This window comes from Zonotrichia albicollis, chromosome 3 (genome assembly GCF_047830755.1).
Source record: "Zonotrichia albicollis isolate bZonAlb1 chromosome 3, bZonAlb1.hap1, whole genome shotgun sequence".
Classification (NCBI taxonomy): domain Eukaryota; kingdom Metazoa; phylum Chordata; class Aves; order Passeriformes; family Passerellidae; genus Zonotrichia; species Zonotrichia albicollis.
This window is the reverse complement of record NC_133821.1, coordinates 67,898,196-67,917,784: the sequence shown is the minus strand read 5'-3', so window position 1 is coordinate 67,917,784 and position 19,589 is coordinate 67,898,196. Positions and strand designations below refer to the sequence as shown.

Genomic DNA, 19,589 nt, shown 5'->3' with positions numbered 1-19,589 from the left:
ATTTGTGCCATACTGGTAAATTGAGTTGGTGTGGCAGTTCTCAGGAAACAACATCCTGGACACATCCTTGTCTGCCCTCAAGGCACCTGGATCAAGGTGAGATTTTAGTACTGAACTGGTGACCTGTGTCTTCAATCCTTTGTGGATGGGATGGAGGTAGCTCCCTTATCTGTGAGAATTTTCATCTTCCTTGACAATCTATAGAGATAGCCAAGTTGAGACCTCTCACTCTCTACAACTAGCTGAAAGGAGGTTGTAGACCGATGGTGTTGGCCTCTTCTCCCAGGAACTAGTGGTAGGAGAAGAGGACATAGCCTCAAGCTATGGCAGGGGAGTTTAGGTTAGAAGTTAGGAAGAAATTCTTCACAAAAGGGTTGGTAGATATTGGAATGGCTGCCAAGAGATGGAGTCACCACCATGGATGTGTTCAAGAAAATATACTTTGTGCCATGGTTTAGTTGACAAGGTGGTGTTTGGTCGTAGTTTGGACTCAGTCTTGGAGGCCTTTTCCAACTTAATTGATTCCCTGATTCTGTGAGGATAGATTCCAAAATGAGTCACATCCCAGGACTATTTTACAACAGCAACTTTTCTTTATCTATGGCATGGTGAGCTCAGTAGTACTGCATAACTGCTAGCTTAGGCCACTTAAAAGTGATGATTTTTATCCTGCCATGTGTGGACTAAAGAGCCTTTTAGTTGACTTAAACTTGCTATATAAGGATCCACATCTTGTCTAGAAAATCTGCAATCTTTTTATATTTGCAGACCATTCAAAACTATTGAGGTAGTTGGCTTGTGGAAGGATTTTTAGAAGATTTGTGGAGAATGGATATGAACTAATGGAATTTCTCCTGACTGATGAAATACAATCTGTCAAGTGCACTAGGGGTTTTATCATCAAGAGTTATACAATTTGCAAAAGATAGTGATCCCTAACTGGGGGAAAAGTTATGTAATATGATGTCCCTGCTATTCAGAATATCAAGAGAAATAGTACAGGCAAAAAGGCTACTAACTCAAAGCTCTTACCCAGCTGTGGAAAAAACCTTCTAAATCTGCAAGTGTATATCTTAAGTCAGTTTTGCTCAGTATCTTCCATTTAGACTAAAGGTTAAGGAAAGACTGAGGAATGTTTATATGTGTCCTGGATTGACTTTTCGTCAGGAAGCTGAGTTATCCAGGTCACTTAAAACATGGAAAGAGTTCCCAACTTCTTTAATAATTTGGCCAAAGATAGTATCTGACAGTAACTAATGAGGAACTGCTACAAAACCTTTCTTCTAATGACAATACCACTAGACTGTTGAACATGCTTTAAAATATTAAAAGCTTTTCTTAGGTAGCAGTTATGGTTGTTTTAATTTGTATGGAAATATGCTTAATGTGGGACCTTTATGTAAAGAATTACTATGTACACAAACTCAAAGGATTTAGCATCTGCTAAATCAGTGCCATAATCAAATTTTGGGTCTGAACTTTTGTAATTGAAGAGGAGCAGGGAGCAGCATCCTCTTCCTGCATCATCTGTGTGCCAGTCAGTTCTTCATACAGTCCCACATGTCAATTGTGGAAAGTCCCACTCTGACCTTTGTTGAGTGGCTGTCTCAGCTCTGTCTGATGTTCTCTGTCATCACCTGATGGTGGAGAATGTTAATGTTCACAGTGACTATAACAGATTTAAATATAATCTGCAATCTTGATGATCTTTAGATGATACTTCACAATAGATTCTTATTTAGGACAGGAAGACAGTTGTGACTGTGAAATCCATGAGGTGTTTTAAAGACCCTTATTTTGAAGAAGGCTGACTAAATCTGTATTGCTGTTATCTCTGCTATTGGTAACAGCAAGGGCACTTATTTAGACTGGGCATTGGAGAAAATTTGAAGTATTTATGGCTGATGTGAATTAGAGCTTCCAGTAGTGGGAAAGTCAAAGTGATGACAGGAAAAATTACAAGGAAACTCTTAAACTGCTATAGGAGAGAAATCCAATGAGTGGGCAATTTTTTTTGCTCACTGGCTCCAAAAGATGCAGCTGAGCAACACAAGGTCTGCAGATAATGAGTATTTGAAGAGAACTGAATAAATTAGATTTGCAGTTTATTTACTTCTTTCTTTTCTTATAGAAATACACAAAGCTTAAGATGAATGAGCTGGAGATCTCTCCCATTCAGGCAGGATTAAATCTATTTTGTTAGTACAATTCTTCACTTAGTGCAAAATGGGAGAAAAAGGAGATGAAATTGCATCATAAAAGGAAGTTGCAAAGCTGGAAGCTTCTAGTAATAATTTTTAATATGGTTTGCAAACAAACTATGTTGAATTGTTGTGCATATTTTCTGGAGAACTTTAGCAGAGATTTGATTACTGACTACTCAATTACTCCAGTGGTTGGACTATTTCAGCAGCTTCTAACATTTTTGAAAAAGGTAGAGATGCATTTGCTTAACTGTATGTTTCTCCAAGTTTAATTCTTAGTTGGAGCAAATGACAGGCTTGTGAGGCAACTTTTTAGAGTTAGCTAGGCGCTGTGGTTTTAAAGATAAAAGCTGTTTTGTGTATGTATTGGCATATTGTACATTTTTAGTATACAGGCATGAATAGAAAGCTCAATGCTTCTGAAACAGAACCCCATAACCCCAAACCGTAAGGTTTGAAGGATCTTATGTTTATTTTGCTCCTAATGTGTTATCAATTAATGTTACTGTTTGTTTTTTCTATTGCAAGCCAGCAAGATATAGGGATACCCACAAGAAGCAATAGTCAGGGCAGACGTGTCCTAAAGCCTCAATGCACTGCGCTGCCTTACATGCGGGCAAGCCAGGGCAGCTGATAAGTGGTAAATTATTAGGACACAGCAAATGTATTTTATATCCATATTACTTGAAATGAAATAGGAAAATTTGTAAAGAAAAAAGGTTAGAAAACGTGCTTGTTTAAAAGCAATGCAGGCAGATGAATTTGAAGTAAAACATGATTTCTTGTTCATCCATTTTACCACTGAATTCAGTGAGCTAAACCTTTTTATGTGTCTGCTGAGATCTGCCCTATATTGTACTACAGCGTTGGAGGGAATTTAGGTTGCATGTTTTCATTTCTGCAAGTAATCATGAACACAATTGATAAATACCCATAGCAATATCAGAAGGGAAGAGCAAGTGGTGATTTGGCAAGAATAAGCTGTGCTTGTTTACGTGCTGCCCAATTGGAGAATCATTGGGCTGCAAGTCTTAACTGTAGCTAAGCTTTGTGGTATGTAGTTAGTGCCTCAAACAGAGCTCACCAAAAAGCTCAAGTGGTGCAAAAATGTCGTGCTCTGGTCAGTGATGGTGCTGTGGCCTTACTGGAGAGGGCATGTTGAGGGTATCATTCAGTGAGGCTACAGAGATGCTGTGATGGTTCTTGCTAATAGAAGGAATCTTCTGGTCCTGTTCTCCCAAAGCAGGGAGAACAGTTCCCTTTTCTCTGTACAATTGGCTTTAGGGGGGGTTTGAGCCTGTGTGGAAGAGGTGTTTGGCAGTAAGATGGGTTATTATTTAGGTTCTTTCCCAACCATTTATGGGATTGCTCTCCAGGCTGACTTTAGTTTTTACATCCAACTAATAAAGCCATCTCCAAGAAACGGCCTTGGGCAAACAGTTAATCTTGGTTTTTGACCTGGCTACAGGGAAGTAAAGCTGTGAAGGAAAGCTGACTTAGGATTCATTTCATGCTCTAGTGAAGCAGGAGGACTAGAAACTCTAAATCTTAGTTTAAAAACTAGTCCTACTACATGTGTACTGTTTGAGGAAGAGAAATCTGGAGAGACAGAGTCTAATTAGTCTCCAGAATTAATTGGAAGACTTGAATAGGAAGCCTGGAATTCATTGTCTGTCAAATGACCTCATTAAAACAATGTCACACCACCAAAGCAAAGAGGTGAAGTGATTTCCTCCCCTTTCCTGAATTATCATTTCACCTTTGTTTTTTGCCTTTATTATTTTTTTGCCTAAGGCTGAATATAGATGAGTTCAAATGAACTATAGATTTTGTCTGCCTCTCATTAAAATTTGCCTTTAGAATTAGAAAGATGTCTTCTAGAAACAATGATTTAGTATTACAAATTAAAAAGAGTCTCAATACTTGTAATAAGGGTGCCTCCTTGCAGAAAATCTGTAAAAAAATTTTTAACTGAGTCTTTTTATATTTTTGCACTTTGTAAAAACTTTGTTTTTTATTTTATTTACCAAGGCACAAAGTGCTGGTGTGAGATTTTTCTTGCATTAGAAGTGCGTGTAGCCTGTGTATTCCTGGCTACAACCCTTCAAGGAATAATGAATAGGTTTTTGAATCCTTAGCTGTATTATTCTTGTTTTTTAACTCCATGAATTACATCAGTATATATAGGTAGATAATTCAAGCTGTATTACAGAAGTGCTTTTAACATAGATTAGTACATGATCAGCTTTCAAATGTCTGATGCTGAATTTCAGCATATCTTGTTAGGGAGGATTTCAGTAAAATGCTTTGTGTAAAATGATTTTTGTTTACAAGGTAGAGATAGATGTGGATATTAAGTCTTGACTCAAATGGCCACAAGGAGCAACACTGCAATTTTTGAGTGATGGCTTAAGAAAACAAAATTGGTATTGCTGACATCAACCTGTTTTGGTTAGTTATAAGGTGAAGGTTTACTGAAATGCTGTGAAGTCTCCTTTCCTGCCTCCATGAGGGAAAATGTGCATCTTTTCTAGAACGCTGATTTTCCTTCATGGGGAAGGAAAAGCAAAGCAAGAAAGGCGCAAGCACCAGAGCACAACTGTGTTGATGACAGCCAGCTCCATGTGAGTGTCAGATGCAAAGTGATACTTAAATCAGAAATGTGCTGAACCAGTGCTGTGGTTTGGGTGTCCGTGGAAGTGCGCAACAGCGCGACTACATTATGCAAAATGCTCTTGCTGAGTTTTACTCTTTGGTTACTGCAGACCCTTATTTCAAGGGGAAAAAAAAGTTTCTGGGGGATAAAGCTTTTAAAATTTTTATATGTACTTCTTCAAATGAATGCCTTCTCTGCCTTAAGAATACTTGCAGTTGCTTCTGATCTCCTTTAGGAGGTTGACCCTACACTTTGGTTCATTTTGGCGATATTACGTTTCTGGATAGTGTTAAACTTGTCTGAAAACTTCAAGCAAATATCTTGTTTTGCAAAAGAAGGTGCTTTTGATAACTCTTCAAAGTTAAGGGGAGGAACTTTTTTTTTTAAGGGGAGAACTTTTGCTATAATGTCATATTAAAAAGCAACTGACCCTTGCCTACATTTGATATCTAAGAGAAATTTGCTTCAGACTCTACCGAGATGTGAGAGAATGGGCAGAGGAATGGCAGGTTGGGATGTCCCTGATGACTGCAGAGTACCATAGATATTCCTGTCTGCAGACGTCCCTTCCCATAAGGCTTTTACTTCAGTGAAGCTGCTGGAGAGTTTCCAGATGCAGTGTCTTCTTGTAGAATATTTGTGGCTTGAACGACAATTTTAAAAGTTTTTCTAAGGGAAGAACTGCACTTCAGCCCATTCTTCTCCAAAGCTGTCTTAGTCTGATAGGACTATTTTTTTAAATGGAAAGACGTGCTGAGAGGCAATACAAATGACACTAATCCCAAGTAAAAATCTGAGATTGCTTTATTTCTTTAATGATTGTACTGCAGGGCTTTATATAAAAGTTTGATAGTAAAAAATCCTGAAGTGTGTTTATATGCTTCAAGAAGCACCATGCCATATAGTTTTGCATTATGTAGCAGATCCTTACAGCGATGATATGGTGACACAGAATTAATGCAAAGTTTGTTGAAAGCTGTGAATTTTTACAGTAAGCGTGTCTTCCTCCTAATTTTTCAGTGGAGAAGCACTGGACTGTGACAAGTTTAAAGTTGATATTGTTCCAGTGGTGGCTTGTGCCTTTGTGATGTAAGACAGCCTCAAGAGGATGGAGGGAGAGGATTTGGGGGTCTAAAGAAACTCTATTTCTGATCATGTCATTAGGCTGTCTGTCCAGATGGGAGGCATGATATTGATATGAATAGATGTATTCCTGAAGTGGCCTTTGCTTAGTTCAGGGTGGAGACTTCAAGCACTCATCCAGGAAGTCATGCTTTTAGTTGTTTCATAGAATCATAGAATGGTTTGGGTTGGAAGGGACTTTAAAGATCACCTAATTTGACTGCCAAGGGTGGGGACACATCCACTAGGCTCAAAGCCCTGTCCAACCTGGCTTTTCACATCAACTTAACTGAATAATTACATTCCATATTTACAGCTAGCTGATTTCATAAGAACCTTTTTGTGTGTTCATACACGGTACTGTGGAAAAACATTGTTTTCCCAATGTGACAGTAAGGATGCCTTTAGCTTTTAATCCACCTGCAGGAAATTGTATACCAAAAGAATTTCCAAGAATGATGCAAATCTCTAAGCTTCTGTTCTAACATAGTCTAAAAAGAGGAAATATGCTGAAACTAGGGAAAATATAACTGTGAATAAAGGCCTTTAATTTGTTTGTTGTGTTCTGTTTTTTTTTTTTCCTGGGAGGTGTGGGGGGGGTTGGCATTTGTTTGTTTTCAAAGTAATGTCATTCACTTAGTTCTGCAACCAGTTTAACCCATGATAAGCCAGTGGTGCTACCTCTGGCTCCTTGTTCCTGCCTTGCCTTGGACTGACACAAGTGTTAGTGTGGGCTGAGGGGTGGGCTGGGTCAGAGAGCTGAGCCAGCTTGGAAAGTAGCAGGAGAAGAGGGGAAACAGCTGAGTTCTTTAGCCAGATCAGCTTTCTTGTACAGCTCACTATGCAGCCAACCAAAATACTAGCTCCAGCATGGAGAGTGGCAAGAGAAGCACCTCTTTTGGCAAAAGTGGTGATTTCTGTGCAGGCTTAAGCCTGGAAGTCTGCTTTGACTGTTTGCATTGTATCCAGTCATAGGTTTTGCTTCATTCAGTAGTTGGCTTAAGGCCCTGTGAGTAAAAACCTGAAAGATGGGTGATAACTGAGCCAGCATAATCACAAGGACAAGCGCATTGTTCACACTTCTGCTGGATGGGATGGATATGTATAAGGCTTCTGGTGATCAGGACAGAGAAATTCCAGCTTAGCAGTAAAAGCTTAAATAAAAATATGTCATTTGTGTTTTTTAAAAGAACTTGATTATAGCATTATGGGATCATTAAAATTGCTCTTTTTTTTTTTCCCTAGGAATTTATCAAAGAGCTGCTAACTCGGATAAGAGGAATGAGGAAACTCAGTCCCCCTCAAAAGAAGAGTATATAAATAACTCAAAGTAATAGCACTCCCTGAAAGACATGGCAAGGGAAATGGGACTTTGAATACAAGACCTTTATTAAAATAGTCTTTCTCCACAACTTTTTTGATTTTATTCAGTTTTGACTCAAGGAAATTTTTTTTGTGTGTTTTAAGGGTTCTTTTTTAAGTGTCAATTATTTTTTATCAAAAATATCAACAATTTGGATGCTGCTCAACTTTCACCTGGAGGATTACTGAAGCAAGTGAAGAATCCAAGAGTTAGAGATGAGGGGCAGCAAGCCTATGTGGTGAACCAGAAGATCTTGTAAATTTACAGAGCTAGGAGACTTCTCCTTGCAACTAGTTGGATAACTTTCTTAAGTTGGTTGTACATTTAACTCATGGATGTCAAGTTTCTTGTGCTTGTCTGTACATAAATTTTAAAGTGGGTTGTGAATACTGTTTCACATGGATGGAAGGAGAAGTTTGTTATAGTAAATTATTTAAATGGTGGTTATTGCAAATTTGCTACCAAAAGGTACCAATTTAGATTGCTAAAATGAATGCTGCCATTTTTCTAAATACCCTTAAAGCAGCCCAGTGAAGAATCTCATCATATCTCCTTGTTTAGACTGCAGCATATGAAAATTGGGAGTTTTAAGGGCTTAATTTGTAGACTTAAAAGTTATTTGATTGACTTTGATGCTTTGCCAGGATCACTTCCTCTCCACCTCATGGTGTCTTGGAGCTGTGCTGACCTATGAAAATGGGCCTGGAGTGATATCTAGAGAAATGTCCACGAGCATTTAAAAGCTGGTTCATGCTGGAGGAAAGGCAGTGATACCAAAATGAATTGCAAGTACTGTATTGCATTTAATGATGTGGTCTTAATCAAATGCAGATTCCTCTCCTATAAAGGTAGGCAAAGAGTAATACAGCCTTTGTTTATGGCTCTGCCCTGAGAAGTGGGAGACTTCTTAACTTGGGCTCTCTTACTTGTAAGAGCAAGAGCAGAGATCCCTGCTCCCTTCTGGAAAATGTCCTAACTAGAATGTTTGACAAGCTACCATTTACTGGTAGGTGACATTAGTCAGGCATTTTATATCAAGGGTGCTCTGAACATATTTTATTTTTCAAAAGAAGTACATGTTTGTGAATTTTATGTATACTGGCAAGCTTTTTTAATGTATTTAATTTTGTAATGTTTACTGATGATTTTATTTACCAGATATTTACTCAAATAAATGGAACAACTTGTGACTTGTTACATGTACACTTTACAAGACTACTGTTGCTGAGTAGGTTTGTAAATGGAATTGCTTGTCAAAAAGAGAAGCCTGTAGGGTGGTAAGTATGTGGGAACTCAGCTGTATTGACCTTAACTGGCTTTTAATGTAGCCAGTATCACTCAGCCCTTGCCCAGTATCACTCACACTCCTGTAACCTGGTGCACATTTGAAAGTCTCCTCCAGATGAGGCTTTCCTTCCCTGTGCCTTAGAGAATTTAACAAAGGGTGGGGAAACAAAGCTTAGAAGTTCTTTCAGATAAATGCTGACAAATTCAGATTTTTTTTTTGTCCACCAGAGATGGACTGTAGGGGAAGGCTTACACTGGGTGGCTCTCAGTTTCCTAGTGAAGGTGTGGCAGAAGGGGATCTTTCAGAAGGAGACACTCTACCTTTCTTCCTTTAGGCACCTTTTGGGATTCTCAAGAAATTCCAGCACTCTTGAGAAAATACTCACCTGCAGCATTTTAAATTTAAATCTTGTATCTTGCTGAAGTTGCAGTTTATCTCTGGTTTGGACTTGCTGGCAATTCTCATGTTCTCCTTTGAGATGGAGTCTGAAACAAGGCACAGTTTGAACAATAAGTGTTCTAGTAATTTTCACATTCACGGACGCATTTTGTGACTTCACTGACAATTTCAAATATCACTTTTTTTCCTTTATAACAGTGTGCCAAATCAGATGTCAATTAATGGCAACTATACCAGATCTCTCATGACCTACAGCAAAAAATGCTATCCACAAATATTTTTACTTTCATGTTGTTTGGCTAAAAGCTGTCCACTTAGCTGTACTCATGACATATTTGTTTCTTTTATTGTATTATTCTTGCACAGAGTAGCTGTGGAAAGTAGCAGTGTACCCCTTCTAAAACTAATAGGTCTGGTGGTGCACTTAGAAATGGTGAAGGCTGAGACAGTCCTTGCTGTTGTTGCCTCCTGGAGATGGGTTAAGTCACTTCTGAGAAGAATTTCCTCCAACACCACAGGTTTTGCTGTCTTAGAACTGTCAGGGAGCAAAACCAAGCTCTAAATAGCTTTTGTTTGCAGCTGGCCTGATTTTCCTGGGCATTGTGGGGTCTCATTCTTGCTAATTTTTACTTAATGGAGCTACTCTTGGCCTTGGTGTTAGTGAGGGAGGAATTGACCCATTCACTAAAGATTTAATTGTGCTTTATGTCTTTATACTGCGTGGGTGTTCTTGGCTCTGGGGAAATACTCAAGGAGCATATAAATAGCACTTTGTTACTGAAACAACTTGAAATGAAATCTTACAGCCCAGTCTCTTTACTGTCTTGGCTGGACAGCTTTCCTAAGAAGGGCCAAGTTGCTGCAATGAGAGCTTCCTCTGAGCTTTTTAAGTGGCTAATGAAAGAAACTGAAGTTCCTTCTTATAAATACAGAGTGAAGCTGAGGTTTTTGTTTTGGAATTGAAGTGCCCTTGCAGTGTTAAAAAATTGCCTTCAAAAGCATGTGTTTCTGGAGTCTGCTTTATGACATAATTAGCTTTTGCATGTTTTACAGCAGGACCTGGCAGTTGGGTTAGAAAGAAAAGCAAAGTGCTTGTGTAATCATACTGAGTGTGCCTCAGGAGGCTGCAGTGACAGGGTGCTGTATTCCTGTGGCACAGAAGAAAGGACATGAGCCATTTGCCTGCCAGCATTATTTTTGTTCCTTCCCCCCAGCAATGGGCTTTACTCCTGAAGCTGCATTCATGTAGGGAACGTCATGCAGAATGTGAAAGGGAGATTTTTTCTGTTCTCAGAGAATATGGTCAAGAAAAGCAGGAGCAAAATATCTGCCCTGTTTGTGCACTTGAAATTCTTTGATGCAGAGTCTTAGTAAGAATTCTTAGTACTTTATGCTGGTAGGTAAAATAGCATAAGTGAAATTGAAATTACTCAGCAATTTATTTCTAAATGGTTCTTCAGAGTCAAGACAGTCTTAATGTAAACATGCAGCTCCAGGGTAAAAAAAAATTGCTAGCCACATCAACAGAGACTTATTTGAGTGGAAGCTAGAAGAAAATGCAGGTCTTATTCTGAACAAACAGTGTTTTGAACTGAAAACTCTGGTGAAGTGCTGTAACAAAAGGAAAAATTGCTTCTTGGCTGCATAAGATTTGTCATTGTATACTGCACAGATTGTTTACAGGTACTGAGTAACTGCATGCAGTACTTTTCAAAAGATGTTGAGATTTGGGGAGGAAGCCAGAAAAGAAATCAGATGTTGGGAAGTCCAGGAAAAAACATCACTGAGAAAATTTCCTGTTAGGAAAACAGAAAATTTGTGTTACTGCTTATATTTCTGTATGGAAATAAAATGAGAGATGTCAATGCTTTCATGTATTGGAGAAAAGCATGAAGAGGAGAAATGCCTGGAAGATAAAGGAAAGAAACTTGAAGTGTTGAAGAAAATAGAGCATCCTGATGGTGATAACCCCTTTGAGCTTGCTACTGTGGGAATAGGTGAGATTGACATATATTAGTCTCTCCAAATGGAAATCAGATGCTTTTCTAGATCAGATGTCGTTGGACTGTTACTCAATTTCAGTCAAGGTAATCAAAGGCCTTAAAACTCTAGACTTCCGCTTTGTGGGGTTTTGCTTGTTTGATGGGTTTTTTTCTATGATTGTTTTTGGTTTTGTTTTTGGTTTTTTGTTTTGTTTTGGTTTTTGGTTGGTTCTAGATTTTATGTTAAAGCAGAGGAAACTAATAGGAAACTGATTTCTATGTATTATGACAATGTAATGACATACTTATGTAGTGATTAAATCAGATTACTAATACTAGCTACACATTTTATATATAACTCAACTACTTTTTAATTGACTTTCATGGTACTGCTTTTATTTTTTCTGGAAGTAAGAAACTAGGAATTGTGAATGTAATTAAAGTTGCTGTTGAAAGCCAGAGAGAAATTGAAATGAGGAAGAGAAAATGTGACAAGTACTTACTGCAGCAAATTTTATTTTTGACACTGGAGGATTCTGTCATCAGTGTGTAAATAGAGTGTTTCTGAAGTTCTGAAATTGCTATTTGTAATAATCAAACCTAGAGCTGATGGTGTTTTAATTGTTTTGTGGTTTTTTTTGGTGGAAGTAATATCCAAATTTTATGAAGTTACACTGTTTACAGACTTTACTGTTTTCCAACAAAAACTGACATCAGTTTTTTAATGAAAGTGAGCTATTTAAAAAGTTCTCCTAAAAAATGTATATAAGACTGAAAAAATCTTTTGGAGCTGCAGCTAACAGGTTTCGTTTGGTAGCATTGAATTGGTCTTATTGAATTGGTATTTTAGTTAAACTTTTTATCTTCCATGATCAAAATCAAAAATATTCTGTGGCAGCCCTTACCAGAGGTTTCAGTCTGCCTGACTGTATATTACTGGGTTGGACTTGTAGCCCATCATTACTTGGCAAAAAACGTAGCAGCTGATCCTCTTCAAGGACAGAGAGTTGTTTTACCACCCCTTGTAGGGCCAAAGGGGATGAGAGCACAAGGGGCTTTCCTGCCTTCCTAAAGGAGGATCCTACAATCAATGTCAGCAAGGCTTTGGCTCTTGCAACCGTTTTGTGCCCAGTTTCTGCCACTAACCCAACAAACTGCATGTTTTCTGTTGTGTCTTTCCAGACTTAATTTCAAGCCTGCCAAAGCAAAAGTTACTAAGTCAGTTTTGGTGCCCATTGTCTCCTGTACCTCATGATGTGTTTGCCAACAGTCTGCATCTTTTTTCCACATTTCTTCAAGTTTGACAGCTCAATTATTTGTCTTAAGAGAAAGAATTAGTACTATATGGAAATGGAAATATGTCATGGTGCTATTTCTGCTACAGTGTTTCTGCTGTCAGTACCAAATCAATCCAAAATACTAGAAAGAATGCTGTAAATTTTAGTGTCTTCTGATTTATGGCCTCATGCTGCTGAAGTTTATTCACTTTTTGCATAATTTCTTTATTTCCTTGAGTAAGTTTTCATCAGTGTGTACATGCAACTCAGCCACAGACTATAGGAAGAGAACAAAGCTCCTAGGAGTAATCAGTTTCTCTTACATTCTGAGAAAGAAATATAAATGTGGTGTTTATTTTTTTCCCCCAAATATCTGGACGATGCATTTGCAGTGCCACAGAAATGTTCTTGCTTAGAAACCTCAGGGTGTGGTGTAAGTGATGAAACTAGGGCTGAATGGTGCAGACACACAAACACACCAAATGGACACACTCCTTGTGTCCTTTAGAAAAAGAAAAAATAAAACCAGATTCATGTCTCCTGAGCTCAGTGCTTGTCAGAGAATAACCTACTTCTCTTAGGCTCTGCTGGGCTTTGTGCTGGTCCAGGCAGGGACCCTGTGGTGATGAGTACTGGTCCTTGAAGAGTACTGCAGATATGAGCACATTTCTGTAATTGCAGACCAGTTAATTGCTCAATCCTGAATCCAGTGTTTGGGCTGTTAAGAAGCCAGTGTTTCAGGCAGTGTTGGTAGGATGTGACATCTCCCTTTTCCATTTTGCAGTGACTTGTGATGTGCACAGTCTCTGCTGCCACTGCCACTAAGGAATACTGCAGTTTTTCAGGCATTAAATCAGGAAAGAGCATGTTTTCATTTGGGAAATGCAGTAGTTTGTTACCAGCCCACACATACCAATGACTTTGTTCCTCTGATGTAGATACCTAAAAAACATGCCTTTCAAATGGGTATGGCTGTAAATACACTGTTACTAACTGGCAGTGTCGGGTTCTGTGAGAAAATGAAGCTGTTCAATGTTCTTTTTTCTGAACTAATTTAATTTATGCCTCCTAAACTCCAGTTAACCTTTTAATATATGTTTCATCATCATAAGAAAAGCTTTAGCACCTTTGGAGAATTTTTCTGGTGCTGGTTTAGATTTAGAACCAGGTACAAAATGATCTGATATTGGAAAAAGGCTATAACTAGTTTGTAAGATTCCCTTCTTTAGAGTTGTCTCAAAAAGGTGTTTCTGTTTCCATATCAACAATGTACCACAGTAGTGCTTGTTTTATAATGGTAAATCCTTAGAATTTTAATCATTTACCTCATGTGTCGGCTCTTTCTTTTGTCCTCTGATGTGCCTTGGCCAAGAGCTGATATTTAAAGTATTGATTATTTCTTCATCTATGAAGTTGTATGTTCAGCTCAGCACTTAATGTCTGAGGCTGGGTTTTTGTGCTTGGCACAAGGACAACGTGTTTAAAAATATGTCAACTTCTCAAAAATAAAAGTTTTAATGCCAGGGTTGAGTGAAATGATAATTTTCCTCTCTTGGTTACCTTTGAAACTTGGAAAACCTGAGTGCTTCCTGAAATTTGCATGATTTTTTCAGTTCTAATCTTGTTAGATGCTTCCTAATTAATTTAGTACTTGTATTTCTTACAGTTTTTATTTATAGTAGCATTTAGTATCTGCTCTAACAACTTTTCACCCTCCCTCAGAATCTTCCTCTTTTGCTCTCATCCTTTTGCAACAGAAATTCAGGTATGTCAAAATTATGCCACATCTGCAGCACCAGCAAAGATAACTAGGCAGGGATTCAAGAGAGATCAAATAAATCAGACTAACCCACAGTACTGCTGTCTTTTCTTTGCTGGAGACAGTTAGGCTATCATGCCCAGCCCACTCCTGAATTTCACATCTTCTCACACAAGCAGACTCTTCCCTAGGAAAGTGTGTTTACTTTAGTTGTTTAAGCACCCAAATTGACACACTTAAAACTCCAAGATTTGGTTCAAAAATCTCAGATGGAACTAATTTTTGAGGTTGGCTTTAAAAAAAATAAGTTTGGGGTTGTCCCTTGTATCCAACCGTTCGCTCTTGGTAATTAGAAATGGTGGAGCAACTGTCAAATATGCAGGGGGGCAGGGACCCCAGATCAAGCAGCAGGCAAGGAATATGCTGCCCTTTCACTTCTTTCATAACTCCCTCACTGTCTGAACCTTGCTCATCTCAAATGCTCAGGAATTACAAGCCAAGTGAAACAGGCACTCTGAGGCTGGAGTCCTGAATCTTTTATAATGCTTTGATTGTTCCTTGAGTTGCTTTCTCAGGGCCCACTTGTAATTTGTTCATACTGTTGATGGGGGACTGAAACTTCCTTTCCCAGCTTCAACAATTTCAGGTGCAGGAATTCTCAGAAAGATGCTGGGCTTGTGATAACAGCATTAAAGTCACAGACAATCAGGGAAATAACATCTGTAGATGCTGGAGCTGATATTACTCCTGATCTGCTACAGTGCCCTTTTGGATGCATCTCACGTAGCCCATGGAGCTCCCCCTGTGCTGGTAGAAGCTCAGGCCTGCTTGTGCACAAAACTCTACAAGGCAGACAAACTAGGTGAAATTAAAATATCCTGGTGTTTCTTGGCATCAGATGGTTTACTCTTTATCCATTTTAGTGGTTTACTCTTTATCCATTTCAATGCAGGCAGCTCATTTCATTAGCTGGAAAGCAACCTACCTTTAAAGAAGGTTGGTGATGGAGGCTTTTATATATCACTTCATCCCTGCTTTACTGCAGTACATAGGGACCCTGGTGGAAAAAAAGTGAGTACTAGAAACAACCAGCTCTCTCTTTTTGGTATAAATAGTTGAGGACAGAGAGAAGCAAGCTCATTTTTAATATGTGTTTAGATTGAAAGTGAGTTGCAGTGGAGCCTACTAACACCCCAAGCAATTATACTTCCAATTTTTGCCCTTTGGGGAGAGAAGAAGGCTGTCAAATGCTGGGCTCCCTACAAATCAAAAAAGTCTTTTGAGTTCTCTGCATTTTTAAAAGGGTCACTTACTGGCAGCAAACAACTCTAATAAATGAATAGTAGTTGATGCTCAAAACTTGGCAGAAAGTATCAGAGCTGTGTAATGGCATTTGAGAGATGGGTACACAGCTTTTTATGCCACATTTGTGGGGAGCTCCATAGGGGCAGCAAACTGAAATGACAGCATTTTCATTTTATCCTTTTTCTGTAAATGACAAAAATTTAGGTGTGGGGTTCAGTTATCCACAGATCTTTCCCTCATGTTCTGGGACTGCAGTAGTGCTGAGGGAAACAGATAACCAGCAGTCACTTTCTGTATAGAGCTTTGGACAGGGATTATCTTACAAGATTTGTGTGAGTGCTGTTGCGAGTTATTCAAATTAAACTGGAACCCTCCCCCTGTTAGGGTAGTGCAGGGAATTAAAAGGGTTCCCAGAGACAGACCAGGTCTGCATGGAAGGGGGCAGGTAATCCCACTGGTTTGTGTGGTGTCAGACACTCGATGCTGAGCCAGAGGTCAGTGCCGCAACAGCATATGAAAGACTTGACGTTATTTACTTCGACATATGTAAATATTAGCAAATGACTGAGCTCTTGTTTTTAAAGACCACAAAATACTTTCCTCCCTGTTTGTTGGCATTAATTAAGCAGAATTTAGTTCTTTACTTCATCTGTTATTCTGGTGCCCAGTGACCTGGGTCAAGGCTGAGATTTCTGCCCCATCCATTCTGTTCCAACCTAAAAATCTGTCTGCCATTTTGTCATCTGTCTCCTGTGTTGAAGATCTTGGAGAAATGTTTCCCACAGAGAGTATAAGACAGCATTTTGCATTTACCCACTGCCATGAAACTGGATGTTAATTCCTACTACTTGCATGATCCCCACATGGATCACAACAGTGTGCTATCCATCACCACTTAGGGAAAGAGAAAGACTCCAGTGTGCACAGCCTGCCTACTGGCTCCAGCTGGGACTCAGATAAAACACACAGATTCTCACAAGCTCACACTTAAAGTGGTGTCAGCAAGGCCCCTGGCTGAAAGCCTGGGCATGGGTGATGCTCCCACCTACAGATGTCAGGTGAGCCTGTCAGCAGCAGTGCCAGGAGCAAGGAACTTCCTCTCCTCCTCACAGAGCTCTGCACAGTCAATGTGCCAAAAGCTTTGTGTAAGACAGTCTGCTGCCTTTAGGAAAACAAACGTGAACTCTCCTGTGTCTAATGTCAGATCACATTGTCAAAGCAGTTTGTGATCAACCTCTTTGAAGGAAGGAAAGGAAATCCCGGTGCCCCTCGTAAACTTCAGTGATAGTGCTTCTCAGGACAGACATCTAATGGTATATCAGTATTTTTCCTTCCTTATTCCCTGATTTCTAGTTCCCTAAAGGAGTGGAGTTGGTCCTTTCAGCAGCTGATATGTCAAAAGCATTCAGGGGGAAACTACAGGAAGCTGGCAGTGACTTGGAAAAATGAAGCAAATCTGCAGGGAATCTCTTGGCTGATTCAGTGGCTTTCTAATATCTTTCCCTTCCAGCTGGACCTGCCTCCTGGTAGCAAAGGCCCTGTCTAGGGTGAACACATCAGAGACAGCACACTGACCTCTTTAATTTCTGAGGATTAATGAGGTTTTACTGCTTAAGGTAAACACCTAAATTAATGCTGAGAAGCTTTGCTCACATTTCTCTATCTTTTTCCATTCTCCATCACCTCCCAGTTATGACTCACTGGCAGGAGTCATAAATAATGTAGTGGTTTTAAAATAACTCTGAAAAAATTGAACTGTGCAGTATAAGATCACTTGTGAAGGAGGAGCTGTGGCAGATGTAACAAGTGGGAATCCTGCTGAGGCACTGTTGTTGTTTGGATATATTTCAAAGGTTTAAATAGGATTAAGGTATTTATTATTATTAATGGGAAAATAATCTTTATCTTTCCAGAACACTAGAGGTATGATGGTTCTTTATGCCATAGAGGAATACTCTGTGAGCAAGTACAAGGTTCTTGTAGTCTAAATAGTCAAGCTTGAAGCTTATGCAGACTGAGGATTTTCTCTTGCTAGCAACACACACTGCTCATTCTGCTGCAACCTTGTTGAGGCCAAAGGCTGAGGCATTCATAATAACCACTGACTGAAGTGCCTTGATTTATTGGTGTTCCACATGGGGCACCTTAAATGAGCCTTTATTTTTAGAATAATACTCTTTCACACCTGGAGCACCATAAATTTGAGGCTCCCAGCTTGCTGGCCATTCTTGAAAACTTTTGGAATATTGATGGATGAATAAATAGTACATGCCTAGGTGAGAAGGTCTGTGACTGCTTGGTGCTATAGCATTAAGAGAGAGAGAAAAAAAAAAGAAGATAGGCTTTATAGTTAAATAAACTGCCATATTTTGACAGGATAATGCTAGCATCTGATTTCTAGGGCAAGCCAAAGGCTTTTTCCCTCATAAAAATCTTGGATTGAATTTGAAAAAAAAAACACCCTCTCAAATGACCTTCTGTTACCCCAAGAACTCTTAAGCTTTCAGAAGGTAGCATTATGTAAAATACTCCTTTTACACTGACCACTGCTTCCTCCTTTGTCCCTGGCATGTGTGCAGCACTTGCTGCCATTTGAAGTGGGGAGAGGTGTTTTGGTGCTGTTGCCTGCCTCAATCCAGGACATTTGAATATTCTTTTCTGCTGGGGATGGTCTTCTTGGTGTGTGGAGAAGAGCAAGGTCATCTGGAGCAGCCTAAGGAAGGGAATAAATTAATGAACCAAGCAAAGGCAGTTGCTGGTAACTAGCTAAGAATAAAGAGTCAGGCTCGGGTGTGCAATATTCACTGTCAGCAAACAGAGCTTGAAATCCTCAAGCCAAATGGTGAATTTCTGAGCTCAGGATGGGCTTGGAGGAAGTGGAATTGTAATTGGATCTTGGGATGCTGTGGTCTGAGTGAAGGTCAGCTTCAAACAGTGTTTGCTGACAAGTGCAATAGATGAGTTGCTGTGTGAGCTGGCTTTAATGGACCTCAATGAAATAAGAAACGTTGGACCCTGAGTGTTGTTAAAGGGTTTTGTGTACGAAGCCATTATCTCTTGGTTTTTTAGCCTCACTGGTTTTGTCTGGGAGATGGCAGAAAACCTTGTGGAGCTCTTTCTGACCCAGCTGGTGGGTAAGGAGAGACCTGAGTGCCTGAGTGCAAGGTTTCCAGCCCAGTGAGTAGTCTGAAAAGACCTGGATTATTCAAACACTCTATTAAAACCCTATAGATAGTCTGGGAAGGAAATAGCACATGTGAGGTTTCTTCAGTGCTTAGTCTGGCTTTGGATTCACATATTGCTCTTTAGTTTAACTGGCTGCTGTGGTTAGGTAATGCTGCCTTGACATACTTGTTTTCAGATGGTAGTAGCGTGCACTAGACTGGGGCTTGATCCAGCTCAGTAGAAAAGTAAAATAAAATATTCCTGACCTGTTACAGAGAAAGTCCCAGATTGCTTCTTGCTGTGCTTGCCCCCAGGGTCACTCCTCTGTTTGTCCCTTTAGCCTTCAGGCTCTGGTGGCCATCCCTCACCCATGAGCTGACCCCTCCTGCTTTGGCAGCTCTCCTTTGCCCACAGGGGGGTGACTGAACTGCCTCCTGCCTCACCCCCCTGCTGCCCCCAGGGCTCTGTTCAGCTCTAACATCTCAGTGCTCTGCAGCACTGCCAGGTCTCTGTCCGAGCTGGGGGCTGGTGCTTCCAGCCAAGCAGCTGCACAGCATCCTCCTGTGAGCAATTACAGGGATCTCCCAGTCTATTCCTGCTCTGGTGCACCTGGGTGCTGTGCTGGGGATTTCCTGCTTGGCAGGGAGGAACTCGCAATACAAATGAGCTTGGGCTGCAATAGAGAAAAAAAATGCAGTTGATAAAGGATGTTTTCTCCTCAAACTGTAATTTAGGCTTGCTCTTGTGCCAGCAATCTTCTGTGTGGCCTTATGACAGTTGTTTCTGTGTATCAACTCCCCCTCGCACTAATGGTCCAGGGCTGGTTTTGTCACAGGGATATTGCCAGGATAAATGCAGCTGGGGCCACAAAGCATTGTGGTGGCATGAAACACTTCACTGTCTTGATTGATTGCTTGCCATAAACAGGATGTCACCTAACTCTCGTCACCTCACTCTCACCTTGATGAAGCAGATTTTCTGGGCTTGCCTGGAAATTGTGTTGATATTGTAAAGCAGAAAGCAAAAGCAGCCCTGAAGTCCGGCGCATGGAGACAAGGAAGGTTATTTT

The 19,589-nt window shown here is 39.8% G+C and overlaps 1 protein-coding gene across 2 annotated transcripts in view; it reads left to right on the top strand.

Annotated features, from left to right (window-relative positions):
• PPP1R14C (protein phosphatase 1 regulatory inhibitor subunit 14C) overlaps nucleotides 1-11,624 on the top strand; it is a 54,262-nt gene extending 42,638 nt beyond the window's left edge. For both annotated transcript variants that reach the window (XM_074537770.1, XM_005488100.4), the window contains one exon: nucleotides 7,228-11,624. In XM_074537770.1, coding sequence (XP_074393871.1) covers nucleotides 7,228-7,302 — 75 coding nt within the window. In that variant the 3' untranslated portion in view covers nucleotides 7,303-11,624. The remainder of the gene's footprint in view (nucleotides 1-7,227) is intronic.
• The last annotated feature ends 7,965 nt before the right edge of the window (nucleotides 11,625-19,589 follow it).